At 39.7% G+C, this 25,388-nt stretch overlaps 1 protein-coding gene across 5 annotated transcripts in view; it reads left to right on the plus strand.

Moving 5' to 3' along the window:
• LOC144089759 (formin) overlaps positions 1 to 25,388 on the plus strand; it is a 48,479-nt gene that overhangs the window by 4,788 nt on the left and 18,303 nt on the right. For 3 of the 5 annotated variants that reach the window (XM_077620889.1, XM_077620891.1, XM_077620892.1), the window contains exons 4-15: positions 2,354 to 2,520; positions 7,469 to 7,589; positions 8,580 to 8,641; positions 10,039 to 10,757; positions 12,547 to 12,688; positions 19,184 to 19,271; positions 22,114 to 22,175; positions 22,297 to 22,385; positions 23,072 to 23,201; positions 23,287 to 23,433; positions 23,503 to 23,562; positions 24,420 to 24,540. In XM_077620889.1, coding sequence (XP_077477015.1) covers positions 2,354 to 2,520; positions 7,469 to 7,589; positions 8,580 to 8,641; positions 10,039 to 10,757; positions 12,547 to 12,688; positions 19,184 to 19,271; positions 22,114 to 22,175; positions 22,297 to 22,385; positions 23,072 to 23,201; positions 23,287 to 23,433; positions 23,503 to 23,562; positions 24,420 to 24,540 — 1,908 coding nt within the window. Of the gene's footprint in view, positions 1 to 2,353; positions 2,521 to 5,270; positions 7,366 to 7,468; positions 7,590 to 8,579; positions 8,642 to 10,038; positions 10,758 to 12,546; positions 12,689 to 19,183; positions 19,272 to 22,113; positions 22,176 to 22,296; positions 22,386 to 23,071; positions 23,202 to 23,286; positions 23,434 to 23,502; positions 23,563 to 24,419; positions 24,541 to 25,388 lie in introns of those variants that run through there. The other 2 variants (XM_077620893.1, XM_077620894.1) reach the window with 2 other exon arrangements.

The following is a 25,388-nucleotide window of genomic DNA, read 5'->3' on the forward strand; positions in this document are numbered from 1 at the left end:
TCCGCGGTGAGAAAAAGGTTGCGGACCGCTGCCCTCAACCACGTAAGAAGATGAGTAATGACCAATCGGCGGCAAGTGGCTTAATCCGTCATGCTTCACAACGCCACTCTACCAGGCTCTGACATTTGAAGGTTTCTGAGCCACCTATAACATGCCAACACTCACATGGGCTTCATTTCATAATTGACATCCAAACCAACAAGTGTGCATTGAAGAAGCGTTTACAAAATAAACTGACCATGCCTAAAAGCATAGTGTGAATTTGTATGGATGAGTAAGATCCACTTTTAGCATAACTCGAGTGTGTCATTTGAGCACCTCCTACATCCGCACTGCGTGTTGCCACTCATTGACATTATGGCTGTGTCCCGGCAGGGGTCCAGATTAAATAACCGTGAGATTAAATTTCCCTCTAGGGTAGATCAAAAAAGTGCATTGATGTGCAAGATGAAGAGTCATCCATTAGATTTAAGTAGTAGTAGTAGTTTTCTCCAATTTATATAATAGTTGCTTTGTGCTCATTGTGTAATATACCTGCATTGGACAGTAGCAGTTACATTGCAGTGCTGTTTGTGTGTGTGAACCAGACTGCAGTGTTTGGGTGAGGGAATTTAAATTGCCCTAGTTTTTGGCCAGATGGCGGCAGTGTAGGCATCCTTATGTTTATTTTAAATGGCTTTAAATATTTTTAGGTCTTAATATGTTGAATTTTAAACATGATTTTAGTTATTTTATATATTTAAGAGGAAAAATCACTTGTTTTCAATTGCTCAAAACCTGCTGCTTTGGAGTGATAAACTGCATTTGGAACCGTCCCAGCGAACATTGTGCAGGATGCAGGATCATGCAGCATTTTTATGATTTAATGTTAAGATTTTTTTTTATCTTCTCCAAGAGTCAGATAAATAGATTTTAGTGGTTAGTGGACAGCTTTGATTAATTTGCATTATGTAGCAAAACCTCCTTGTTTGTGTGCATACATGAGGGACTTTTGGTTTGAGGGACGGCGCCGTGTCTGAATTGAAGAGTTTCTCAATTCTGATGTTCATGTCAATGGGACTACCATTTTTTTAAAAGTGATAGCCAACTGAGCAGTCACGCTACTGTCACATTGAATTTCATGGTGCTTAATGCAAAATGAAGTTCAAATATATTCAATTTTATTTTGGTTCAAACAAGTCTAGTAGTTCTAATGTCGCTGGAAGTTTAATTTTGGTCTTTTTGGTCTCATCTGGCGGACAAACACGGTTTTACATCTCCCATGATAACAGCCGCGGAGGGAACTATTTCAGCAGTGCAGGGCACATTTTCATATGCGTTATTAATTAATAATAATAATTAATACATTTCCTAATAATTTTCTATCATTTTTGTGTTTCCTCACATCTTTCATACAAAATTGGGACACTTTGACCAATTTTAACGGGTTTAGTTGGTAGTTGTGTTAGGACTGTGGAACGAATTAGAGAATTTACATATAAAGTACACCTCCACTTACGAAATTTTCAAGTTACAAAAAAAAATCTGGAACCAATTAATTTCGTAAGAGGTTGACGTATTATCCTTTTGTTCATGTTCCTGTTCCATCATTGATTCATTTTCCGTAGTGTTTATACTCCCAAGAGTTCCAGGGGTGCTTGAGCCTATCCCAGTAAACCATAGGCAGTAAGCGGGAGACACCCTGAATTGGTTGCCAGCCAATTGCAGAACACATTGACACAAACAACCATTCTCACACACAAACCGGAGCACCCGGAAAAATAACCCGGGAAGGGGGAATGGCCAGGGATTGAACCGTCGGTCTCAGAACTGCGAGTCGGTTGTGATAACCACTGTTGTTGCTGTAGTTTAACATCATTGTTAAATTAACGCTTCTGTGTGATGTGATTCTCAATTGGCCCCTGAGCCGATGCACTACATTTAAAATGACACGAAATAAAATGTGGCAGCTCATTAATGATTCAGGAATCTGCAATGTTGCGTCTTATATTGCATATTTCTCAGTTTAAGAAGGCACAAAAACGTTTTTACTAATGAAGTAGTTAGATTCACTGAAGGCGTATCCGGATTGTCCTGATGGATCGCTATAGCTTGCTGCTGGTATGGCCAGCCAAAGAAGGCTGAGTAAGTGCAGATAAAAATAGCTACTTCCCCTGAGGCTTGCAGAAAAACAGGACTGTCTATTGCTGCATGTTTGACGCTGAAAGATTCCGACGCCTTCTTGCAAACCAGTTGTAATGTACATGCAGGCGACATACCACAAGCACTTAGCGTAGCCACTCGGCAAATCTGCCGGCATAATAGACTAATTATGCTTATCTTGCAAATGTTGTTTGTGAATCCCCTCCAATAGAGGACTCCCTCCTGCGTCCCGATGATATTTGGCCGCTGGACGGCGATGGACCTCAGGAGCCCCTATCCCGTGTCCCCCGCCCCGATCACCTGGATTTTCTACGCATTACACCACCCGAGGATGACCTCATCGGGGATACACCTTATCGCCCCAAGTTGGAGTGCACGGTGAGGGCACCTTAAGATGTTCGCTATGTTGCCATGGTGTTTTTCCCAGTCAGCCATCTAGGCACATGATCACAAATTCTTGAAATGAATTAGAGGGTCATTGATTCTAATCTGCAGACTGATCCTAAAACATAACAGACTGGGATAATCCCTTGTTCTCAGAAGTAAGAATAAAAACACAATTTTACTCTTAACTCTTTGACTGCCCTTGACGATGATGGACGTTCAAGCCTGTGACTCTTTTCACCCTTCTATGAATTGAAATGAGTTAGTGACTAGAGTGGGAGTTAGGCAGCGAATGAACGAGGGTTCGCCCTCTAACTTTAAATGGATTGGACGTTTATCGCCGTGAGTGGCAGCCAAGGAGTGAACCATCGTTTGATATAACCATTTTGAGTAATTATGGAATTTTCCAAACATCCAGTGTCCTGCACAAAGGTGTCAAGTATTATATTAATGTAAAAAGTCAAAACAAAACAAATGAGTGTCCCTTTACTATGCAGTCATACTGTTTATGAAATAATTTCTAACAGCAAATACGCTCCTAGTTTGCCAGTCTGGCTGAAGCATTTATTCCTGTGGTGAATTATTCAAACGTGGTCTTGCGGAGTAATTTTAGTAATTATTCCTTTGAAAACTTTTTGCATTATGAATGAAAATTCTAGTGCAAAGCTGAACAATTGCACACTTTAGAACTCCCTATTAAATACGCAGTTTTTGTTCTTGATTATTAGTTTACATTTCACATACGTACATATTGTTTCTGCTTTTGTTTTGTTGTGGCATCAGAACCAACAAAACAAGGGAGCTAAATGTATTTAAACCCGGTTAGGCAATTTTTCAAAGGGTTGTTTTTTCAGTCCTTGGTTATGTAAAGACTATTACGATAACTCTTTGCAATCAATTCTGGTACGCAGGGCCTCTTAAGGGATTTATTATGAATGGAACCAATACAGCCAATACTTCTGTGAGTACATAACAAAATCCTTCACCAGCACTTACTCTTTGAGAAGCTTTTAAAAATATGAATATATTATAATACCTGAAATATCATGAAAGCCACCTATAAATGACAACGATCAACCGAACGAAGATTTGTGTCATTGATGTGATTGATGTGAACAGACCTATACATATACACATACACGCGCAGGTGCATACACATGCACATGCACATACACATCTGTGTGTGTGTATATATACATATATATAGTATGTATATATACACGTACACATCTGTGTGTGTATATATACATATAGTATGTATATATACATATGCATATACACGTGTGTGTGTATATATACATACATATAGTATGTATATATACATATACACATCTGTGTGTGTGTATATATACATACATATAGTATGTATATATACATATGCATATAAACGTGTGTGTGTATATATACATACATATAGTATGTATATATACATATACACATCTGTGTGTGTGTATATATACATACATATAGTATATGTATATATACACACATATTTATGTATATATACACATATTTATGTATATATGTGTATATATACACACACATATGTATGTATGTGTATATATACACACACGTGTGTGTATATATACACACACGTGTGTGTATATATACACACACATATGTATGTATGTATATATACACACACGTGTGTATATATACACATACATATGTATGTGTATATATACAGATACATATGTATGTGTATATATACACATACATGTATGTGTATATATACACATACATATGTGTATATATACACATGCATATATATATATATATATATACACATATGTATGTGTATATATACACATGCATATATATACACACATACATATGTATGTGTATATATACACATGCATATATATATATACACATACATATGTATGTGTATATATACACATATATATACACATACATATAAATACACATACATATTTATGTGTATATATACACATGCATATATATATATACACATACATATGTATGTGTATATATACACATGCATATATATATATTATATATATATACACATACATATGTATGTGTATATATACACATGCATATATATACACATACATGTGTGTATATATACACATACATATATATATACACATACATATAAATACACATACATATGTATGTGTATATATACACATACATATATATACACATATATATATACACATACATATGTATGTGTATATATACACATACATATATATACACATACATATGTATGTATATATACACATACATATGTATGTGTATGTGTATATATACACATACATATGTATGTGTGTGTATGTATAAAAAAAGATAATTACAGTGAAGTGGCAAACTAGAGAAAAAAAATCAGTCCTAGTCTTTAATTTGCACAAGGAAAATGTTCCCATTTTTGTGTTGCACATTCCTCCGTTGGATTAGGTGTCAAGCAGATTGTGTAAGAAATTGTAATGTGGATAACCTTTCGCTGCTTAGAACAAGTCCGAAAAAGTCCCATTTTATAACTGAGTAAAGTAGTACATATAATTATACTTAATACATCCCTTGTGTTAGCTGAACTTTACAGTCCAGCAGCCAATTGGTGCAATGGACGTGTTTGCTTTTGTAACTGGCCACACACACCGCCCATTTGGGTTTACTACTTTGCTGCCTTTTTTTAAACGTGAGGTAATCAGATACCTGTGACTGGTGCTACAGGTTCCCTCCCAGAAAGGGAGGGACGTGAAGGAAGGCGTCCACAGACTGGGTAGACCAGTGAGACGCTTTTTCCCCAGAACCTGCAAGTTTTTTTTCCCCCTCATACAACAATCGGCGGGACTTTTTCTACTTCTCTAGGAGACATTGCTAAACGACACAGACGTGAACCAAAAGGAAACGCTCAGTCATGGACCACAAACTCTATGGCAGTGCTAAGAGAAGGATAATCCACATCATCAACATGGAAAGTACAGCTCACCTTGTGGGAATAGTAGGAAATGCTTTGTGAAAGTTGAACTCTGCTCTCCTTTCCAATGAAGATTACAACAGGACAGATTGACGTGACACGAGGAATATTCTCATCAAACTTTGACCACTACCCACAACTATTAGTTGTCTTTCTTTGACCCAATGAATGCCTTTTTATATTCAACGTGTTTCTCTGTCACACAAACCGTAACGTTGATTGTAGAAGGTAAGGGGAGATTTGTGCGTACAAAGACCTTTTGTTTCCTGCCAATGGTGAAGGTAGAATAGGAGCAGATTTGTGACCTGCAGCTTGGACATTCAGCCAACACCGCTGCATATTTTTGTGTTTTTATTTTTGACTCATGCTAACGTGACGTTTGATTGAGAATGGACAATTCAAGTAATCTCTTAGAAGGAAAAGGGACAAAGCCAACTGTCTCATTGTCAAATGTCTTTAACAATCTCCTTACTAGGGAGAGATCACCGTCAGATGCACAACCTGCTGTTCTGACCGCTTTTAAAGGACTTTCAGATGTTGAACAATGCCAAACTCTTCATAAGGAAGAAAGTGAGGATGTAGATACTTCCTGTTTTGGAGAACAAGATGTTGGCAAATGGAAAACTCACCAGTCTGCCAGTCCAAATAAAATGGATCGAGATACAGTCCTGGTAACTAGAGTGGACACACACAGTGGCTCTGAAGATGAAGAGGATGGGGTGGGGTTTAAAAGCAGTAACCTGTCAAAGAGGCCAGTCATTATCAAGAAGTCTAGCCTACCTGAGGATAGCAAAGATGCTCAATGCCATAAGAATGAAGATATGGCGCGAGATGCCCTTGAGTCCGGGTTGCATGTTCCGGAGTTTCGAACACACGGATTAAAGAAATCACCTTTGGAATCTTTTTTATTAGCTGACAAGGTCAACCGAAGCACTGACCTTCAGACTGTCCCGACCTTCCCGAGTTCCAGTGACGACACGACTCGTGTATTTAACAGAGTGAATGTATCAAGCACAAAAAACGATGGAAGTAAACAAATGAAAGAAGAGCAAAACTATGAAGGAATAGATTGTTCTCTGCCTGTTCCCTCTATTATCCTAGACGAAAATACCATGGTATCCTCAACCTTACAGAAATCTGGGCCAAATTATAAAGATTCACACTCCGAAAATGTGATTCCCAACGTACAGGAGCAGTCAGGCAATGTGGATAAAAGAAAATCAACATTGCTCTCATCTGGTAACCTCCAAACAAATGGCAAAGTTTCATCCGAGCATTCAATTTCACCGAAGACTCCAGTTGCGTCATTGTCCAGCTCAGCCCAAACCAAGGAGGCGTCGCCCTCTACGCCCCCTTCTTTCCAGATGCCAGCTTTCTTAAGTGGGGTGCTGAAGCTGAAAAAAGGAGCGGTTGGGGATGAGAGAGAGACTGTGTCAGAGATCAAGCACAGTGAAAAAGATGCTGACCTGAAATTGCTCAGCCTAAAGAAAACAGTCAACAAAGCTAAGCTCCTACCCGAGCAGAAGTCATCCGTTCCAACCAAGAAGCAGATCCAGCCTAAACCTCTCTCAGAGAATCTAACGAGCGGTCTGGGTAAAAATAATGAGGCCAAAACAAATCCAGAAACGAACAAAAATAATGACTCTGGCGCTGGAGATGCAATGGAAGGAGAGAAACCCAACAATCCAGAAATCAGGAAAACCTCCGACTTGGCGTATGAGGCTTTTCAGAGCATTTTGGGCCCTAAATCTGTCAGAAAAGATAAAATGGAACCCGTTGATCTGGAAGCAGTGAGAAAGAAGATTAAGAATGATAAAGAAAGTCTGAGATCTATTTTTGCGAGAACTTCCAAATCTCCCAGCAGGGAAATGAAAGCCCCAACAGAAGCTAACGTATGTTATCACCTCTTTTCCATCGCTTTGTTTACACAACAAATTGCGAATACCATTAATAAAATAAAATAAAAATTCAAATTACATTGTTCTGTGATCACAGATGGAGGACACGTCACCTGCTGACAGTGAGGATCGGACTCCGGGTCGTCTGCAGGCTGTGTGGCCGCCGCCCAAATCCAAAGAGGATGAGGAAAAAGTCGGACTCAAGTACACAGAAGCAGGTGAGAGGCAAACATTGATTTTGATAATTCATTTGTTCATATTCTAATCATCTAAACAATTTTCTTAATACAACACAAGTCATAATGACTATTACACTCTATTTTCTGCACTAAGTCACACTAAATTAAATTTCTTTGGGTGGGGGGCTAATTATTATTTTTTATTTTTATGGGCCGGATAGTACAGTGCATTACAATCTACAAATTTCTGTATTGGGGATAAACTTCAGATGCAATGAAATTTTGCAGTTTGTAATAGAATTTTGCCTATTGTGTCCCTGTCCCATTATGTATGTGGAGAGCGTCGTGGAAGTCAGGTGAAAATAATATAATCCGTCACATTTTATAAATACCTAGCCGCACTTTTGAACATGAACTTTTATTAAAATATATGCAATGTGTAATCTTGCAAATTTAGACATGTTAACACTTTTGCTACTCAATGTGAATCACAGCATCACATACAGCATTTTTATGTGCTACAATGTAAGATGGCTACTTGGACAGAAAAAGCTACTCTGTTGTCACTAAAATGTATGTACTAGACAACTCTACTCATACACACCTTTAAACTTTTGAAAAATGGGAATATTTTTTTCAAGAAATGAGGGATTGAATGGAGATCTACATTTTAAGATAAAATATAGCCTGAATGGTTTATGCAGTTTTACGATCATATTAAAATCAAGAGATCATCTTATTATTGTGACTTGAAAAAATGTTTTACACCACTTTCCCACCTGCATAATTGAAAACTGGTTGGTTAGGTTGCAAAGTTGGCCCTTTCATTCAGGATGACCCAACCCTTTGTAGATATGAATCTCTTATGTTATCAAGCACAGCTGCATGGCGTGTAGAGCCAGAAATTCAATTTGATTTTTCAATTAGTCATTCTGTCTGTAAATGTGCAAAATGGCAACAATGACAGTTGATGCATTTGGTACGTCAGCAACAGCCAATTCAAGTGAATTGTTTTCTGCCTGCTTTCAGAACACCAAGCTGCTCTTTTGCAACTCAAGAGAGAATGCAAGGAAGACTTTGAGCGAATGCGTGTAAGTATGTTTAATTATAATCCTTCAGTGCTTTGCGAATGCAACAAAAACAGTGAGATTATGGTGGACATATAGTTACTGGACGACAATCATAGATGTACTAACCTGCAGTTACATGTTCTGAACACAAGATAGCACTAAGTGAGCATAAAATCTTCCAGCGCAGTAGCACCTCGTCACAATATTCCAATAAAGATAAAAATTCTATCCAAATAATTGAATACCAACAAATCAAAATGTATTTTAACCGGAGGTCATGGAGCTCTATTGTTATGCTTATTACCTCCGGTGTACAAAGGATGGATGGAATTGTTTAGCATCCATTCCAGCTCTTGCATTTACAGTCTCACAAGTAAAAAAAAAACATCGGTTTAAATAAAGAGCAGCCAAAACAGAAGATATATGTACTTTTACAGAAGAATATATGAAAATATTTAGAAATTGGTTTATTTTGCCTTCACTGATAATTAACAACTGCCTGATGGTGTAGTGGTTCACTTGCCTGATTTCGTTGCACACAGCCGGAGGCTCGATTCCTGCTGTGGCAATATGATTGAGTGCGAATGGTCGTCAGTCTCACTGTGTGCCCTACAGCTAGGGATTGGTCAGCTGGGATAGGCTCCTGCCTGCAACCCTTACGAGGATGCTGGTTACGGAAGATGAATGAATAATAAGTCAGATTTATCGTAACAAACATAGACAAACTGAATGAATCGGAATTCCTGCACTGTTTTTTTTATTAAGTGAAAAGTTATTTGATAGTTTTTGTTGTTTTTGTCTTTGTTTTTGACAATTATACCATCTATTTTTGTTGCGATGACCTGTTGGTGTGTCATTTAAACATTGTATTGTCATTTGCACAGTCTAAGTAGTACTCAATTGGAACTACTTATCTTTGATTTTTAAAAAGAAAAAAATACTTTTATAATATTGTCATCTAATTAGTATTTTGCTCTTTCAAGTAAAGTTTGAAAGTCATGTACTGATCCATTGGCAATTCTTTTAATCAACATCTGACCTCGGACGTTTTGTTAGTCTGTCTGTGTGAAGGCTTTAATTTACTGTTCTTCACGGACTAATGCAATAACTATGAAACATGTATTACAGTGTGACCACAACAAAGGGTAGGAACGTGCCTTATGCTGTTTGGAAGTGAAACAAGTTAATAAGGAACATGTGTCAGGTTCATCGCTCAACAATTTCCTTGTTTCTAATCAATACTTTGCTTTGCTTTTGTCTGTGTGTGTGTTATTGAAATTTTAATCAAAAATTGGGTGGTATACATGTTCCCCACCAAATCAACAATGAAATATTAACCATTTAATTGAATCCAAGGTCATTATGAGGAATGATTCAAATCACACATCCAATTAAAATCATTATTTTGCTTTTTACAGGCCGATTTGGAGATTCAGATCTTCCAAATTCGAGGCGAGCATGCCATTTCAATATCAGACCTTGAAGGTACCATCTCCAAAATGCAAAAAGACAGAGGCTACAACATGGAGCGCCGAGAGACCCGAGATGTGGCCGTGTCCACTGCGGACGATCCGACTATCAAAATCAGCCGCACTGTGGGAATCCAGACGGACAGAGAGACCTTTATCCATAGCCCAGAGGGTGAGGCTGGTTATCTCGGTCAAGCGGCCAGCCAAAATGTTCCCCAAAAACTCAACTTGGATTCTATCGAACACAATCTGGGGCTTAAAACAACATTGGGAAATGCTGGGACGGCCCTGGCAAGCCGTTCGGGACCTCTCCCACCCCCACCACCTCCGCTGCCAGGCATTATGGGAGTGTGTCCACCGCCGCCGCCGCCACCGCCACCGCCACCGCCACCGCCACCTTTACACGTCGGGGGTGGGCCTCCACCACCACCACCCCCGCCGCCACCTTTTCACGTTGGGGGTGGGCCACCACCACCGCCTCCCCCTCCTGGTCTACCTGGAGCTGGCCCACCACCTCCTCCTCCTCCTCCAGGGGGTGCCCCACCACCACCTCCACACTTTGGGGGGTTCTTAAGTATGTTGGAAAAACCTCCTAGGAAGCCTCCTGTTGAACCCGCCTGTCCCATGAAGTCCCTCTACTGGACCAGGATACAAATACAAGATGACAAGTATGTATGTTTCTTCTATTGGTATGTTTTAACACAAATTGGGGGCATTTTTTGTACTCAATAACAACAGAATTACAAAATTAACACAAAACATGGTCAAGTAAACAGTGTCTTTTTAAAAACTCTTAAAAAAAAAAAAAGCTAGAATAATGGCAATTTTCCAAAGGCAGCGCTAAAAAGGGTGACCTTTGCCTCTCGGAGGCCCAATTCTCAGGCGTAAAGTGGGCCAATCCAACATATGATGATGCGCAGGGCTATAATAAAGTGTTAGATATGTTCTGTGGTTTTCAGTTAAAATTATTGTCAACCACAACTTCCAGAATTTGAAAGTAAATGTAACATTTTTATACTGGGTAACGGCAAGGTGATTCACTTTGTTCTCCTTCTTGTTAATGACACTAACTCTAATCGTCTACTCCTGTCATTTGTGGATGGGTCGAATAAAAGTTTGGTACTGTAGGTGTATTCTAGGGATGTACTAGTAGTGTATATGCTCCAATCCTTGACCCACATTTTTTTTTTAATCTCAGGACTGATAAATTTATAGCTGGCTCATTTTTCATGTAGAAGTCGTCGTCATTTTATTATCGTTTTTTACAGTGAACCAATTACATTACTTAAAATAAGGAAACATATCAAAAACATTTTAACCGTTGTACCAGTATTAATGTTATTACACATCCTATCCAATTCATTTTGATCCCCCACTGCCAGAGTCTCCCAGTAAAAACTGATTGGATGTCTTATCGCCGTCAAGTGGGCATGAGATAACTGATTACTTATTCAATTAGTGAGCCCACCTAAACTATTATCAAATGTGTTGCGCACCAAGAACAGTTTGTCTCATTACCGTCTCGTCTCACTCCAGACACTGTGTATTTGTAAGTGGATTATCCAGCCCATTTACTGTGGTTGTGGTTGTTTCCTCGTGAGTGCCAGGCGTTCAACTTTATGACCTTGTATTTCCATGGCTGGCTAAGATTTGGTCGGCACACTCTCCCCAACTAGTCCAGGCTCCAAAGCGGCAGTAAATTTAGCCATTAAGGCACCAGTTAAGGAGCAATACATGGCTTTAACTATAAATGGATCCGTTTTGTGATCTTTGTTAATGGAGTGATGTTGTAAATAAGTTTAAGATGTTGTGAACTCAAAGGATATTGTAGATGTTTTATGTTATTGTTTATATTCTGTTTTTAATCATTACATATTATTCTTATTTTATTGAGATTATTTTTTTGTCATTTTTACATGTTATTTTGATCTAACATTTTATTTAGTTTACTCTAGTGATTTATTTTTACTTTTGACTATAGGGATGCTAGATAAGAGCCATATTAGAATTTGGTTTTACCTCATTTTTGGAACCCAAATGATTGTCTCTTGATTTGATTACCATAATTTAGGAGGGTTAACAGACGATTGATGTGTTGCTAACAGCGGAGTGTTAAACATCCTCTTGACTTTAAACAGCTCGTGTTCTTGTTTCTACATCTGTTTGTTTTTATTATGCATGTTACTCGGCAACTTCTGGATTCATTCACGGCTATTTCTTGGAAATGTTCCATCAGGACACAAACAAGCTTTGCATCAGTGTTTGGTGGTATTTATCACCTTGTGCATAAGCATTTCGTTTACAGTGTACCAAATGTTGCTGGGTTTTAGTAAGAATTTCATCCGTGTTCTGGATTTGACAGCGAAAATGATGTAATATACCACATTAGATTTCTAAGAACTCAACTTTGTGCCTTCATCCAATTGATGCAGTTGTTCTTTGTGTTTGGTTTTTCAGCAACAACACATTGTGGGGCTCTCTTGAGGAGGCAGACATCATTGATCCAAAAGAGTTTGAAGATCTTTTCTCCAAGGCCACACCTCAGCCATTGAAGAAGCCCCTGTCCGACACGTATGAGAAGAAAGCCAAAACAAAGAAGGTACGTTTACTTCATCTCCACTGATATTTATACTCGTATTCATTCTTTAGTTATACATCGTTTTCCTTCATCCCTGGAGAAATTGCAAAATTTCACATTTCTCAATGAAATGTGAAAAGATGTAAAGGTTTTTGTTTGTTTTTTGCGCTTTCACTCGTCTTACAGTTCTTACTTTCGAATAAGGTGCCTCTCTGTTGCCTTTGGTCATAAATTTAGGATTGAAATAACACATCGTAAACCAGTAAAAAATGGCCCTTGACGTTTGCATTTGTTAGGTAAACCATTGGGCAAATACAGAAATCAGGTTTGAGTCTCTTGTTTATTCATTGCATGGGACTGACAATGTTTTTTATGAAAACTGAGAAATATGTACATATCATATTATTGTTATGACATAGTCTAAGGCTGCTTAATCCTTCCATGCAGGATTTTTTTTTCTTAATTTATTTGTCTTTCTATTGGGGCCTCAAACCTACCTATTTTATTAGTGTTGCCCTCATGTAAAAAAATAAAAAAATATTAAATGACTAAAATAGTTGGAGGATCCATTTTTTGGGAAAAAAAACAAGTTATTTAAATAATAATGAATTAAAACAAAGTTGAAAGCGTAAATTGAAAAAATAGCCCTGAGCAATGAAAAATATAAATAAAACAGTAAATAATAGGTTGCCCTGTAGTATTATATCCATCACAAATGTGTGGGCACCAAAAATATAGATAAATAATGGTAAATGTAATTAAAGGATCCATTTGGGAACAATAATATATACAATTTGTAAAAAGGATATTAAAAAACACAAGTGATTAAAAAAAATATATAAATTTTATTCATTCAGTGATTTTCTGAAACTTCTCCTCACGAGGGTCACGGGGTGCTGGAGCCTATCCCAGCTGACTTCGGGCACGAGGTGGGGAACACCCTTAATTGGTAGACAGCCAATCGCAGGGCACAAGGAGATGGACAACCATCAAAACAAAAACAAGCTTAATCCATTTAAACTGGAATTGTTTTATTGTCTGTCTGCATGTGTTGAGCAACCTTTTGTGGATAGTGATTAACTGATTCAGTGTGTATGGGCCAGTAAGTGAGGTAATTGTACATTACAATTAAACACTGCTTGTAATCAAGGTGTTCAAATGAAAATGAACTGAAATCTAATGAACAGTAGTTGAGTGAAATAAGTGGTGTATTTCCTCAAACATTTGATGGAATTTCATGGAATTGTACTGCATTCAAATGAAGTGACTGCACTATTTAACCACCTAATGCGTTAAACATCTCATCAGATGTTGCATTTCTGAACATCTGCTGCAGCCATTGCCCTGTCAGCACATCAGTCGCCTTGTGGTCCTGACTGTGGCGTCCAAGCAGACTGTCCCCTCTAAATCTATACACATCGCTTGTTCTGATCAATTTTTCAAGGCTCCACATGGGTCCTCGGGGTCATGGATGCTCGCTGTCCTTGGTCTCCATCCTCAAAATCAGTCTACTCATTCTTAAGTGGCTAAAGCATTTGATCCAACAAAGACAGCCGTAACCAGACACAAACGCTTGCAAGTGGCTCCTATCGGGGCTGACGTCAGCTTAGAGGAAGTTTTAGCTGACTCGCGGAAAGTTTGTGCTTAGTACTTGACATGAAAAATTGCAAATTAACCCATAATGTTCATGGTCAGCTTTATATTACTCCAACACCCACAAGAGCTTTGTTGAGTCTTCTTTCTAAATAAACTGTATTTAACAGTACTGGCCTTAACATTTGCTCCCAGTCTTGAGGAAAAAAAGTCTTTCAAAATCTAGTATCAGCATACCTCTGATGTGAGTAAGCTGTACGTGGCTGAGATAATGAAGTGACGAGCTGATGTGAAACGAAAAACAAGTATTCGTGTCAGCCCCACACCCCAGCTTTTGTGCTTAAAGGGATTCAGGTCACCTCACAATTTGGCCACAAACCCACAGCGTCTCAAAATCTAAAGCTGTTTTATAATCAGGAACTCCTTAACACCGATCATGAGTCACCTAGGTTGCTCGACTATTCTCAAATGCATTGTGAGTTTGGAGAGATGTCTAAATATGTGCCTATTTTCATCCGTCCGTTGTGTATTTAAATCATTTTATTACTATCAGATGTCCAATCCATTTGAAGTAGGAGACTGGCAACATTCCCAGCTAGTCCTCGCACTTCAAATCCATTGGACGTTTAGGGTAGTCAATGGAAGCGAATGGATTAAAGTGCGTGGTTGTGTGTGATGGCAGCATACCCCTTGGCATTTTCTGCACTTGCTCCAAAAGTGTTGCCAGATCATGTTATCCCCACAGCCTAGGGCCCCAATACAGCCCGAGACAAATGGGAGACGGTGGAATGTGTTCGTACATTATGCATATAATTCTCGTCCCTCATTTCCAACAACTCCGCACACCGTAGGTTTAACATTGGGGGATGTAGCTGATGCCTCCATGAGTAATTTAATCTTTATCATGTGTGCCACAGGGGAAAAAAAATCAAAGCTCTTATTTACTCTGGAGCCTTCTGCGTCCTGATTAACATATCAAAGAAGAAGGCGAGTGTGTGTAATTGCATGCATGTGGCTTTACTCCGCTAGCAGTGTACATATAGGATTTTTGGAAAGCGGAGCGAGCAAGCTGTTAGCATGTCAGTGCGGGCTTCATTGCGTGATGACAATGGGAGAAAGATCCAAGTTGGACGGATGAAATGAAACGGATCGGAGATTTCACGCAAAAAAACGGCTTTTGGTTGCAGCCGTTATGCGCAGTCATGGGGTGTTTATTGAAGACATGTTTGAAAGTGGTCGTAAGATGAACACCATTGGTTGAGACTGGTGTTTGTTTAGTTCATCAAGGTAGTTATTGATGAGATGTGCCTGGGTGATAACGGGCAAATAGTCGGGCTGAAGGCCGCCAGCGTTACTCAACCGTGCAATTGGAAACGGCTTGATTCTTCGTCTTGTCAGTAACGTGTTTTTGTCCCGTTTTCTTCACTACATCGGCTAGTGCGTGTGCGGTCGATTGGTCGCTGGTCTTTTGGTCGCCCCGACCGCGACAACGGGCGACCAAAAGACCGGCGACAAAACAAGGTAAAACAACACGTCTTCGCATCAATAAAAGCCAACAATGGCCATGAGCAGTTTCACTGAGCCGACGTGTGACTGTATAAGAGTTTGTATGTACATGCGTTGTCTCTTTTAAGAAGCTACGTCAGTCAGGGTCTTAACAAGTTCTCCAACAAAAAACAATAAAAGTCCCGGAAATTTGGAGCTTTTCTTTAGCCTAATAATTACTAGGGCATTAAGTATGACTAAATAGTAATTCACAGTTTGTATTCAGGGAATTTGAGCAACGATTTAAATGGTAATTATCACTTCCCTTGGTGACCAAAAGACCGGCGACCAATCGACCGTGTACCGGCTAGTGAGTCATTTAAAACCATTCTTTCATTTTCAACATCATTTATTCTTGTCAGGGTCGCGGTGTCCTAAAGCCTATCCCAGCATACTTCGAACAAAAGGCGGGCGAAACCCTAGACTGGTCGCCAGTCAGTCATAGGGCCCACATAGAGGCAGACAACCATTCACACTCACAATCATACCGGCGCCAAGTTGGGTTTCAATCCCATGCTGCCATGACCAAAGTCAACCAAAAGAACCTCGGCTGCTACCCATAGTTGGCTGAGATGAGCTTCAGCACCCCCTGCGACCGTTATGAGGTTAAGCATTACGGAAAATGAATGAATGAAATGTTTGATTAGCCCCTCCGGGCCCTCCCCACAAGATAAACAGTCCCCTTTGGTTCCACAGGAGGGAGTCGTTCCCTATTGATGTCTACCTGTTTCAGCATCAGCATCGGCCTCTTATCCCTATGAATGAGAGCAAACATTCAGCATCACTTGTCTTTTCTCATTAACTTAACCATTGGGTCTAATTGGCAAGTTTCTGCAGCCACAGCGAGAGGGAACGCCTCCCGCGCCGCTTTAAGTGTGGCCCGTTCACAGTGCTTAATTAGAGGTGTTGAGGAAAGCCTGTTGCTGAGCTGCCCCTTGTCCCCAGAATAGGGGATCCCCAGTGATCCAGGTAATAGAGCCCAAAGCAGCATGGCACCCACTAACGCCCTGTAATGCAATACCTACTTCTAAGACTTTTGCACGCCAGCTCCCACTGGACGGCCCAGTAGCCGACAACATCATAATACCTAATGAAGAAGCCTGACACATTAAGTTTTAGAGCGGGGCCTTACCTTGCCAAAACTCTCTTTGCCTTTACGGCTAATTCAGTCGTAAGTAATTGTGACCATGTGTAGGCAGAAATTAAAATCCTGTGAATTTATAGTTTGTTCAAAAAAAAGCCTGCTTCTTGTTGCTTGGCTCTTCGAGATTGTCCTTTTATGGTGCCACTTTGTACTTTTCACCGCGACTTGATATTTTTGGATGATATCATACATGTGTTCTGCGTTCAAGTGGAGAAGTCGCTTTAGTGGAGAAGTCGGTTTTTCCCTCTCCAGCTGATGTGATTAATATTGAATACGTGCAGAGATGGTAAAGCGTGTGCCGCATTTCGCGGCTGCTTGCGGCACAGTGGGTTGTGGCTAGTGTTGCAACGATCCAGTGGTTAAATCGAGGAATTTGAAGAGAAAAAAACTTTGGTGAATTACTTAGACTGGCGATGTAATGTTTTTTTACGTGTTGGATTTCGTTTATTTAATTTATTGATTTGGGAGGATACTCTGGCCTCTAGTGGATACAGGGAATATGACATAACGCTGTATCATAAGGCTGTAAGTTTTGTTTAAGTAACTGTTTATTAGTTATTTGGGGAAATATGTTCTAACTATTTTTAAAGAGAGATAAAGAGTGAAGGCATTTTATTGCATTTAAGCTATAGCTTTAAAAATGTACAGTTGTACGTCTGCTTACGAATGCATCTACATACAAAATATTCAGGTTATGAAAACATTTGATGGAAAACCTTTTGTTCCAAGTTACGAAACCTCAAACGTAAAAACAGGTCCTTAGCTGTTATTGTTATATATTGACATTGTTGTGGTAGAGTTGCTCTCCCATTGAAGTCTTCCAAATACCCAGCTGGGCTCCCATTGACTAGGTAACAGGGTAGCGGCCACATGGTCCGACGCGACCACGGCGCCAGTCTGATCCGAAAATGGTGCACTCCAGGTGGACACCACAGCCGACTTGGTTGGGTAGTGGCCACTGGCGGAGTATGAGCACATCCACTCGACCAAAAGCCCCATTCCTGGGCCCTTTTTAATCTTCTGTCAAACTACTGCTCATCAGCTCCAACCGGCGGTGAGTTTTTGATTTTTATGCTTTCGACCGAGTTGTTTTGCGAGTTTTTCTGAGTGTGCATAACTCCACATAACACATTTTCCGAAAACTACGGTAATCATTCATGGTGAATGGATCTCATTAGGATCGTGGGGGGTGCTGGAGCCTATCCCAGCTGACTGCGGGCCAGAGGCCGGAGAAATCCTGAATCGGTGGCCAGCCGATCGCAGGGCACAAGTAGACGGACCACCATGCACACTCACACCCATACCTAGGGGCAATTTAGTGTCCAATCAGCCATTTTTGGAATGTGGGAGGAAACCGGAGTGCCCAGAGGAAATCCACGCAGACCCGGGGAGAACATGCAAAGTCCACACAGGTGGACATGACTTGGATTTGAACCCAGGACCCCAGAGCTTTGAGGCCGAGGCGCTAACCCACAGGTGTCAAAGTGGCGGCCCAGGGGCCAAAATCTGGCCCGCCACATCATTTTGTGCGGCCCAGAGAAAGTAAATCATGGTTCCCGACTTTCTGTTTTAGGATCAAATTCAAAATAAAGAATATAGATGTGTATTATATTTCCTTATTTTCCCTGTTTTCAATCAATAATTGCAATTTTTAATCCAAGTTCAAAAAGCATTTCATCTAAAAATATTTTCTGTTTTCCACTTTAATGTTGAACATAACTTTAAAAAGATGTTTTCCCCTACTAAAAAAAGCTCAAATATACATTGTTCTAGATCTATGAAAAAAAAATGAAGATTTAGGCTTTTTGATCCAGTTCTTTTAATCCAATTTTTAAAAAATATATCTAAAATGGTCAGGCCCACATGAAATCGAGTTGACGTTAATGCGGCCCGCAAACCAACCCGAGTTTGACACCCTTGCGCTAACCACTCGTGCCACCGGACCGCCTGGTGAATGGATATTTAACTTAATTACTTCCAAACCAGTTATATGCAGAGTATTCACATGATATTTACCTTGAATTACTGCCAGCCCAGGTATATACAGTGTATTCACATGTGTTGTGGTAGTTAGTAATAGACAATTCATGTAAATAACACCCACTTACGCCCCTGTCAATGTTATGAACTGTCATTATCCTGTCAGCCTGCCAAAATATGACCTTCGCAATGTTACACAAGTAGATGTGCGCCATTCTGTCTAACAATAGTAAGGAATTTTGGTTTGTCTCCAGATAATCAAGCTGCTGGACGGGAAGCGTTCGCAAGCTGTCGGCATCCTTATATCGAGCCTGCATCTGGAAATGAAAGACATTCAGCAAGGTGAAAAACACTTCCTGCTATCGACATGTCTACATTCATTTTGAATGCCTCCTAATAGAGAGCACACATCTAGATGCCATGTTCTAAATTAATAAGCAGACATTACAATGTTTCCATTGAACTATAAATTTAGTGGACTTGATGAAATGCAGATGAAGTATTCTCAGCGATAAACTGGGAGCTCGGCAGTGGAGAATAATTTCCTACATTTTTGACAGCTTCTGATTTGTAACGCCAGACGCCATTTAGTATTTGTTTCCCTTTCAAGTGGAATGTGGAGGATTTTTCCAGTTTCCGCGATGGGAAAGCAAAGGCCTCGATTTGTCAAAATGAAGACAGCGGCACTGCCATAAAAGCAAGCATCCCGGTCGAACTCAAATCCAGTTAGCACTGTTTACAATCAAATGGCCGTATGCTTCATTGGAGGCTATGCGCTGTTGGACCCGGTGGTTCATTTGCGGTAAACACAGGCGCGCGCAGAAACATGGAAAATAGTGCGTTGTCCCAGGATGGTGGCTGAGAAAGCTTGCCGCCTGCCAGTCTGAGCACGCGACCAGCAGATCTGTTTATTGTATCCAGTGACGGTTTCTGCGAGCCTAATGGGACTGACACCCTGCTAATGATCTAAACATGAAGAAAACCACTTTCAACCGTTAGCAGAAATAAAGTGACCACATAAAACCTCCTAAAAACGAGCAAATAAAGGCAGGAAGGCAGCGTGTGCCATCTTCTATAGACTTTTATTTCTCTTGATTTTTGACAAAAGTTGGGTAATGCTCAACATGACCTCACGCGAGTAAGTTATTTATTGTATTTGTTGTCTGATGTCGATGGACATCCAGTTCAAATAGCTTGAGCGTCTGGTTTTCTTATTTTAATGCTGTGCGATATGAGGATAAATATTGCCAAAACAATCGTAAATTATCCATTGTCATATCAGGGGCGTTAAACCACACCATGAAATGAAACTTAACATATTTGCTGCCATTGATGTTGATACATTTTCAACCCATTTGATTTTAGGGCACTGGCTGTAAATTATCATGTTATGTCATTATTTTTCCCAGTTAAAATATATTCAGTTTATATCTCTTTCAATGGCAGGGAATGAGTAAATTAAAACATTAAAAATGAAGAGCTGAAGAACATGCATTGGGAAAGAATTGGCTACTAATAAAGGCACATTCACTTATTTGCTGGCTTTGAGAGCAAAAGTATAGATAGTGAAATTGTATGACCTGATATGATATTTGGTTGCAAAATTATTGATACTTGCCATTTGATTTTGCACCAACATTTCACTAGAAATTTATTGTTAAGGGGAAAATTAGATTTTTCCCATTCTAGATAGTAATGGAGGATCGTTTTTTTTCCTTGTTTACTCATTGACTGCCAATGACGGTGCCAAACAACCAATTAATTTAGTCAAGTTAAAAGGACTTGTAGTTAATACTATTTTTGTTAACTTTAATTTCATTAAATAAGCAGAATATGCATGCTTGCGACACATTTTTTATCATGTAGCACCACATCAATGGCAGCAAATTAAGGAGACTGGCTGAAGTAGACACGTCAGAAGGGCCACCATGGGTCAAGAGCAATAGGAGGGTTTCCCCGATGGGACACTTCAGCCCTCCTTGACACACACACAAGCGTGCCCACACCTCCCGAAGAGTGAAAAGTGGAAGGAGAGGGTGCGAGGCGGTCGGAGGGCGAGCTTTGATCTGTCGGCGTGGAGAGATATCCGGCTCCCCCTCGGATCAGAGCGCTAGCGCAGGCCCCCCTTTGGCGCGTGATTGACGGCTGCATGGCTGAGGAACTGAATAATCCACTCTAATAAGATGTAGGAAATGGACCTCCAGCACTCTTTCTGAACCAGACATGGGGACCAACATTGACAGCTTGAGTGCAAGAGCAGCTGGGAACCAGAACGCAACGTTTTACCTTGTTAGCTGGAAGCAATGCGTCATTGAAAAGAGGTCTGTGAAGTGTTAATGGAAGCATCAACATTTTCCAGGCCATATCCATTTGCTGGTGTTTTTATGTATTTTTGGATATGTGGATCTCGGCAACAATTACAATTTTTAAACCTGATTAAAAGTTTGAAATCCTTTTGATTAATTATCTTTAACTTTTGCATAATCCAGTCATAAAAGTAGTGTATTTAAATGTGATGTCATATGCATGTTTTTTTTAAGAAATGTAAGTACAAATTACATTGATCAAATTACTTTTAGTACAGCACAGATTAAGTTGGTCTGCTCTTATGACTTGTGGTGTATGATATGAAAATAATCCATTGTTATGGAGAACATTTTATATCACTATATCCAAATGACATGCATTTTTATTTAATCCATTCATCCATTTTCATCACTGCTTATCCTTTTCAGGGTCGTGGGGTGCTGCATCCAATCATAGATGACCTGGGCATAAGCAGGAATACACCCTAAACTAGTCACCTGTCAGTTGTAGGGGACACACAACCATATGCACTCAGACAGCACCCCCTGTGACCCTTGTGAGGATAAGCGGTTTGGAAAATGAATGAATGAATGGAATGTTTGTGTTTCGCCTTTTCCTGTAGGCCTAGTTATATTAACAGCATCACTAAATTGGGGCCGGAGTTTATTTAAATTATTATTCCTTCATTGACTCAATCAAATGCAAGTCATAAATCCCATTATTTGCTCTCCATAAACATTTCACTTTAGTTTTTTTTCCTCATTTGGGGAATGTACTTTCCTATCTTAAAAGGGAGAAAACTTTTGCCAAGATCTTCTGTCATTCTCCTTTTTATTAGACTCACTGTTTATAATTAATAAAACATTTACTGTTTCAGCTGTTCTCTATGTGGATAACTCCGTGGTGGATTTGGAAACCATTGAAGCTTTATATGAAAATGTAAGTGCAAGTATTTTTTTAAAGTCACATTTGCAACAGTTTACAACAATTTGCAAGATTTATTCAATTCTAGAACTTTCTGCATTTGTACTTATGTTAAATGCTGTTTTTATAATCACAGAGGGCCACTGCTGATGAGCTTGGCAAGATCAAGAAACATTATGAGACTTCCAAAGAAGATGAGGTCAAACTACTGGACAAACCTGAACAGTAAGATAACCATGTTCCAATTAGTTTTCACATAGAAGCACAAAAACGTCTTATATATACTATATATATTTAAGTTTTGTTACCCACACAAAACAAATAATGTACATAAAATGAAGATAACCAATGAAAAAAATGTGGCGAGTCCTTCCTTCAAAACTGTCACCATTTTGCGCACCACTCAAATATATTTGAAAGTGTGCGAGAGGGTGCGCACGCGGACACCACCTCTCCGCGTTTACGTGTCGTCAAGGTTAAGTAGTCCAGTTAATGAGGCCTGGATGCAGTGGTGCCGCTCAGCCTGGCTTTCCTATTGCCATGTTTGAACAGAGCTGTCACTATGGTCGCCTGAGTCATCCCTACTCAGCGTCAGCGTGCTCTAATCACACCGGATGTTACAGCTCCGCTCCCCTCCGACACGCCAGTGTTTACATAAGTCTCGCCGCGTCGGGCCCGGGCCAACTTTGATCAGTCCCTAAACGCCGCTCGGTCCTTTGGAGGCCAGCCGAGCGACACCACCCATGACTATCGCCCGCCCGGCAGGGTGCACCAGCGCTAACTCGGCCGCTCCCGCGCCTGGAAGCGTGGCCTGCCAAGGACCCGGAATAGTCCTTCCTGTTGGACCTTTTTGTTTAAATCTGTCATAACACATCACACCCGCGTTCTTTTCCTCCCCTTGTGTTTTGCAGGTTTCTCTTTGAGCTCTCCCAGATTCCCAATTTTGCAGGCCGGGCTCACTGCATCATCTTTCAGACAGTTTTCCTCGACACCATCTCCTCCATCCATTCCAAGGTGGAGATTATAAAGAACGTGTGCCATGTAAGAAGGCTGCTTTGATAGAGGGATGCCTTATGGCTTTCTGTTATAAAAAAAAAAAGTGGGCTTGTGTCTGTCTTTTTGTCAGGAACTGCTGGAATGCCAACGTGTGCGTGAGGTAATGGGTCTTGTTCTGGCCTTTGGGAATTACATGAATGGAGGGAACAGGACGAGAGGTCAGGCGGATGGCTTTTCTCTCGAGATCCTTCCCAAATTAAAGGATGTTAAGAGCAGGGTACTGTATTCTTATTGAATATACTCAATAATGAGTATTTTTTACTACTGAAAAAATATTTCATTTCAGGAAAGTCACATGAGTCTGGTGGATTACGTGGTTTTGTCCTACCTGCGAAATTTTGATACTGTAAGTTTGCTTGAATTGATTTGACATGTTAACGCTTTATAGATCACTCATTTAAGTGTCATTTTCTATTTGACTGGGAGGGGCTGGCAGCGTTTGATCGTTGTCAAAGCCTCCGCTTCAAAATGTTTTGGATGTCCTTTGTTATCAATAGTTGGCAATGAGTTACAGCAAATAAGGCACCCAGACATAAACTGCGCAGGACTACACGCCGCACCACTAAATTACACAACAAAATTATACTTAATCATATCAAGTGTTGTTGTTGTGGAAGGCTTAAAGTGCAAGTCGAGCAGGCTGGGACAATTTCCAAATAAAATAACACATACAGAAAATGCATTCGCGTTTTGGGGGATTTCGTAACTTGGATTTTGTTTTCGTTTGTTGGGATGCTCATTTGTCACCTGACAATTCCGTACCAAGATGCATGTAAGTAGAGGTACCATGATATATAATATATACTAAAGGAGAATATGTCTTTGTGTTTTTTTAGTCAATTTTGTTCTTTAAAATTTTATTAATTCATAAATATCTCTGCATTTAAAATAAAAACATCAAGATAATTGCAATACAATGATAAATCCAAATGTCATCGATATATACAATATCCCGTATTTGTAGGTAACAATTCTGTACCAAATGTTGCCTTGTTCGCTGCCTTTGACAGCGAGCGGTAGATGCCAAATCCATGGATGGGACGTCTAGTGCTGTCCATTTTTTTTTTTTTTTTTTTTTTTTTACTAAATACCACAATGCATTCTCTGTGCATACTATACCTGGCCTATGACCAAAAATGACTCACTCACCCTATAAAGGCTTAATATAACGTATGGATTTATTTAAGATCTATTTTCTTCCAGGATGCCGGCACAGACAAGAGTGTCTACCCTTTGTTAGAACCTCAAGATTTATTCCAGGCTGCACAGGTCAAGTTTGACGATCTATCGAAGGACATCAGGAAGCTGAAGAAAGAATTGACGGGTACGCCAAACTTTAAATTGAACCCTAATCCATCATAGTTCGATTATTTCAGAGTTTGTCATTTAGGATTTTATGTTTAAATGTGTTAATGCTATTTAGTAAAGATACGTTTGCTTAAAGAATATAACTATTCAGAAAAAGAAGCTGTTGACCATTTTTATATCTAAACGATGAATTCCTTTTAAAAATTGTTGTTGGTTACTCTTGACAGTTTTTTTAGGCAAACTGTGGCGTAATTGAATTTCTTCGATTCAAATAAATTGATATTTTGTTAATTTTAATTTACTTACTTGAAAACATATTGAAATTCTTAATATTTGTTTGGATTCCCCCACCCACTTCCCATCCAATGGACTATCCTCAGACTGTACATGTGCTTTAAACACATATTTATGAGGAAAATAAGCGGAATGCTGTGTGTAGAATGATTTAAAATCTTTTTCAACGATATTAATGACACCCAATGAATGCAATTATTTAGAGCTTCTGTCTGCAGTTTTACTATTTATGAATGAAACTGTCTGACATTCACTTATTTATTTTTATATCACCAAGTTCTCACTCCATTAGATGAATTTATGGCGATCCGTTCAATCCATTTGATGAATTGGACGTCTCTCATCGTCAATGGCAACCAATGAGCTCATGTGGCGTCAGTGCTGGAGTCGACTTTTAGCCAGTCAGTCTCGGCCAGCCAGGGCCGCGTCGAGGTTAAAGGCGATGCCCCCTCGTGGCCCTGGTGTCTGCGGTTATTTAAATCAACCAATAATACAGCATATGAAAGCAATTAGATTTGCTCTCAGTTCTCCCCTCCGTTTTTTTTTAGATTGCTGTTAAAGCACTCTCCT

This window comes from Stigmatopora argus, chromosome 15 (assembly GCF_051989625.1).
Source record: "Stigmatopora argus isolate UIUO_Sarg chromosome 15, RoL_Sarg_1.0, whole genome shotgun sequence".
Taxonomy (NCBI): Eukaryota; Metazoa; Chordata; class Actinopteri; order Syngnathiformes; family Syngnathidae; genus Stigmatopora; species Stigmatopora argus.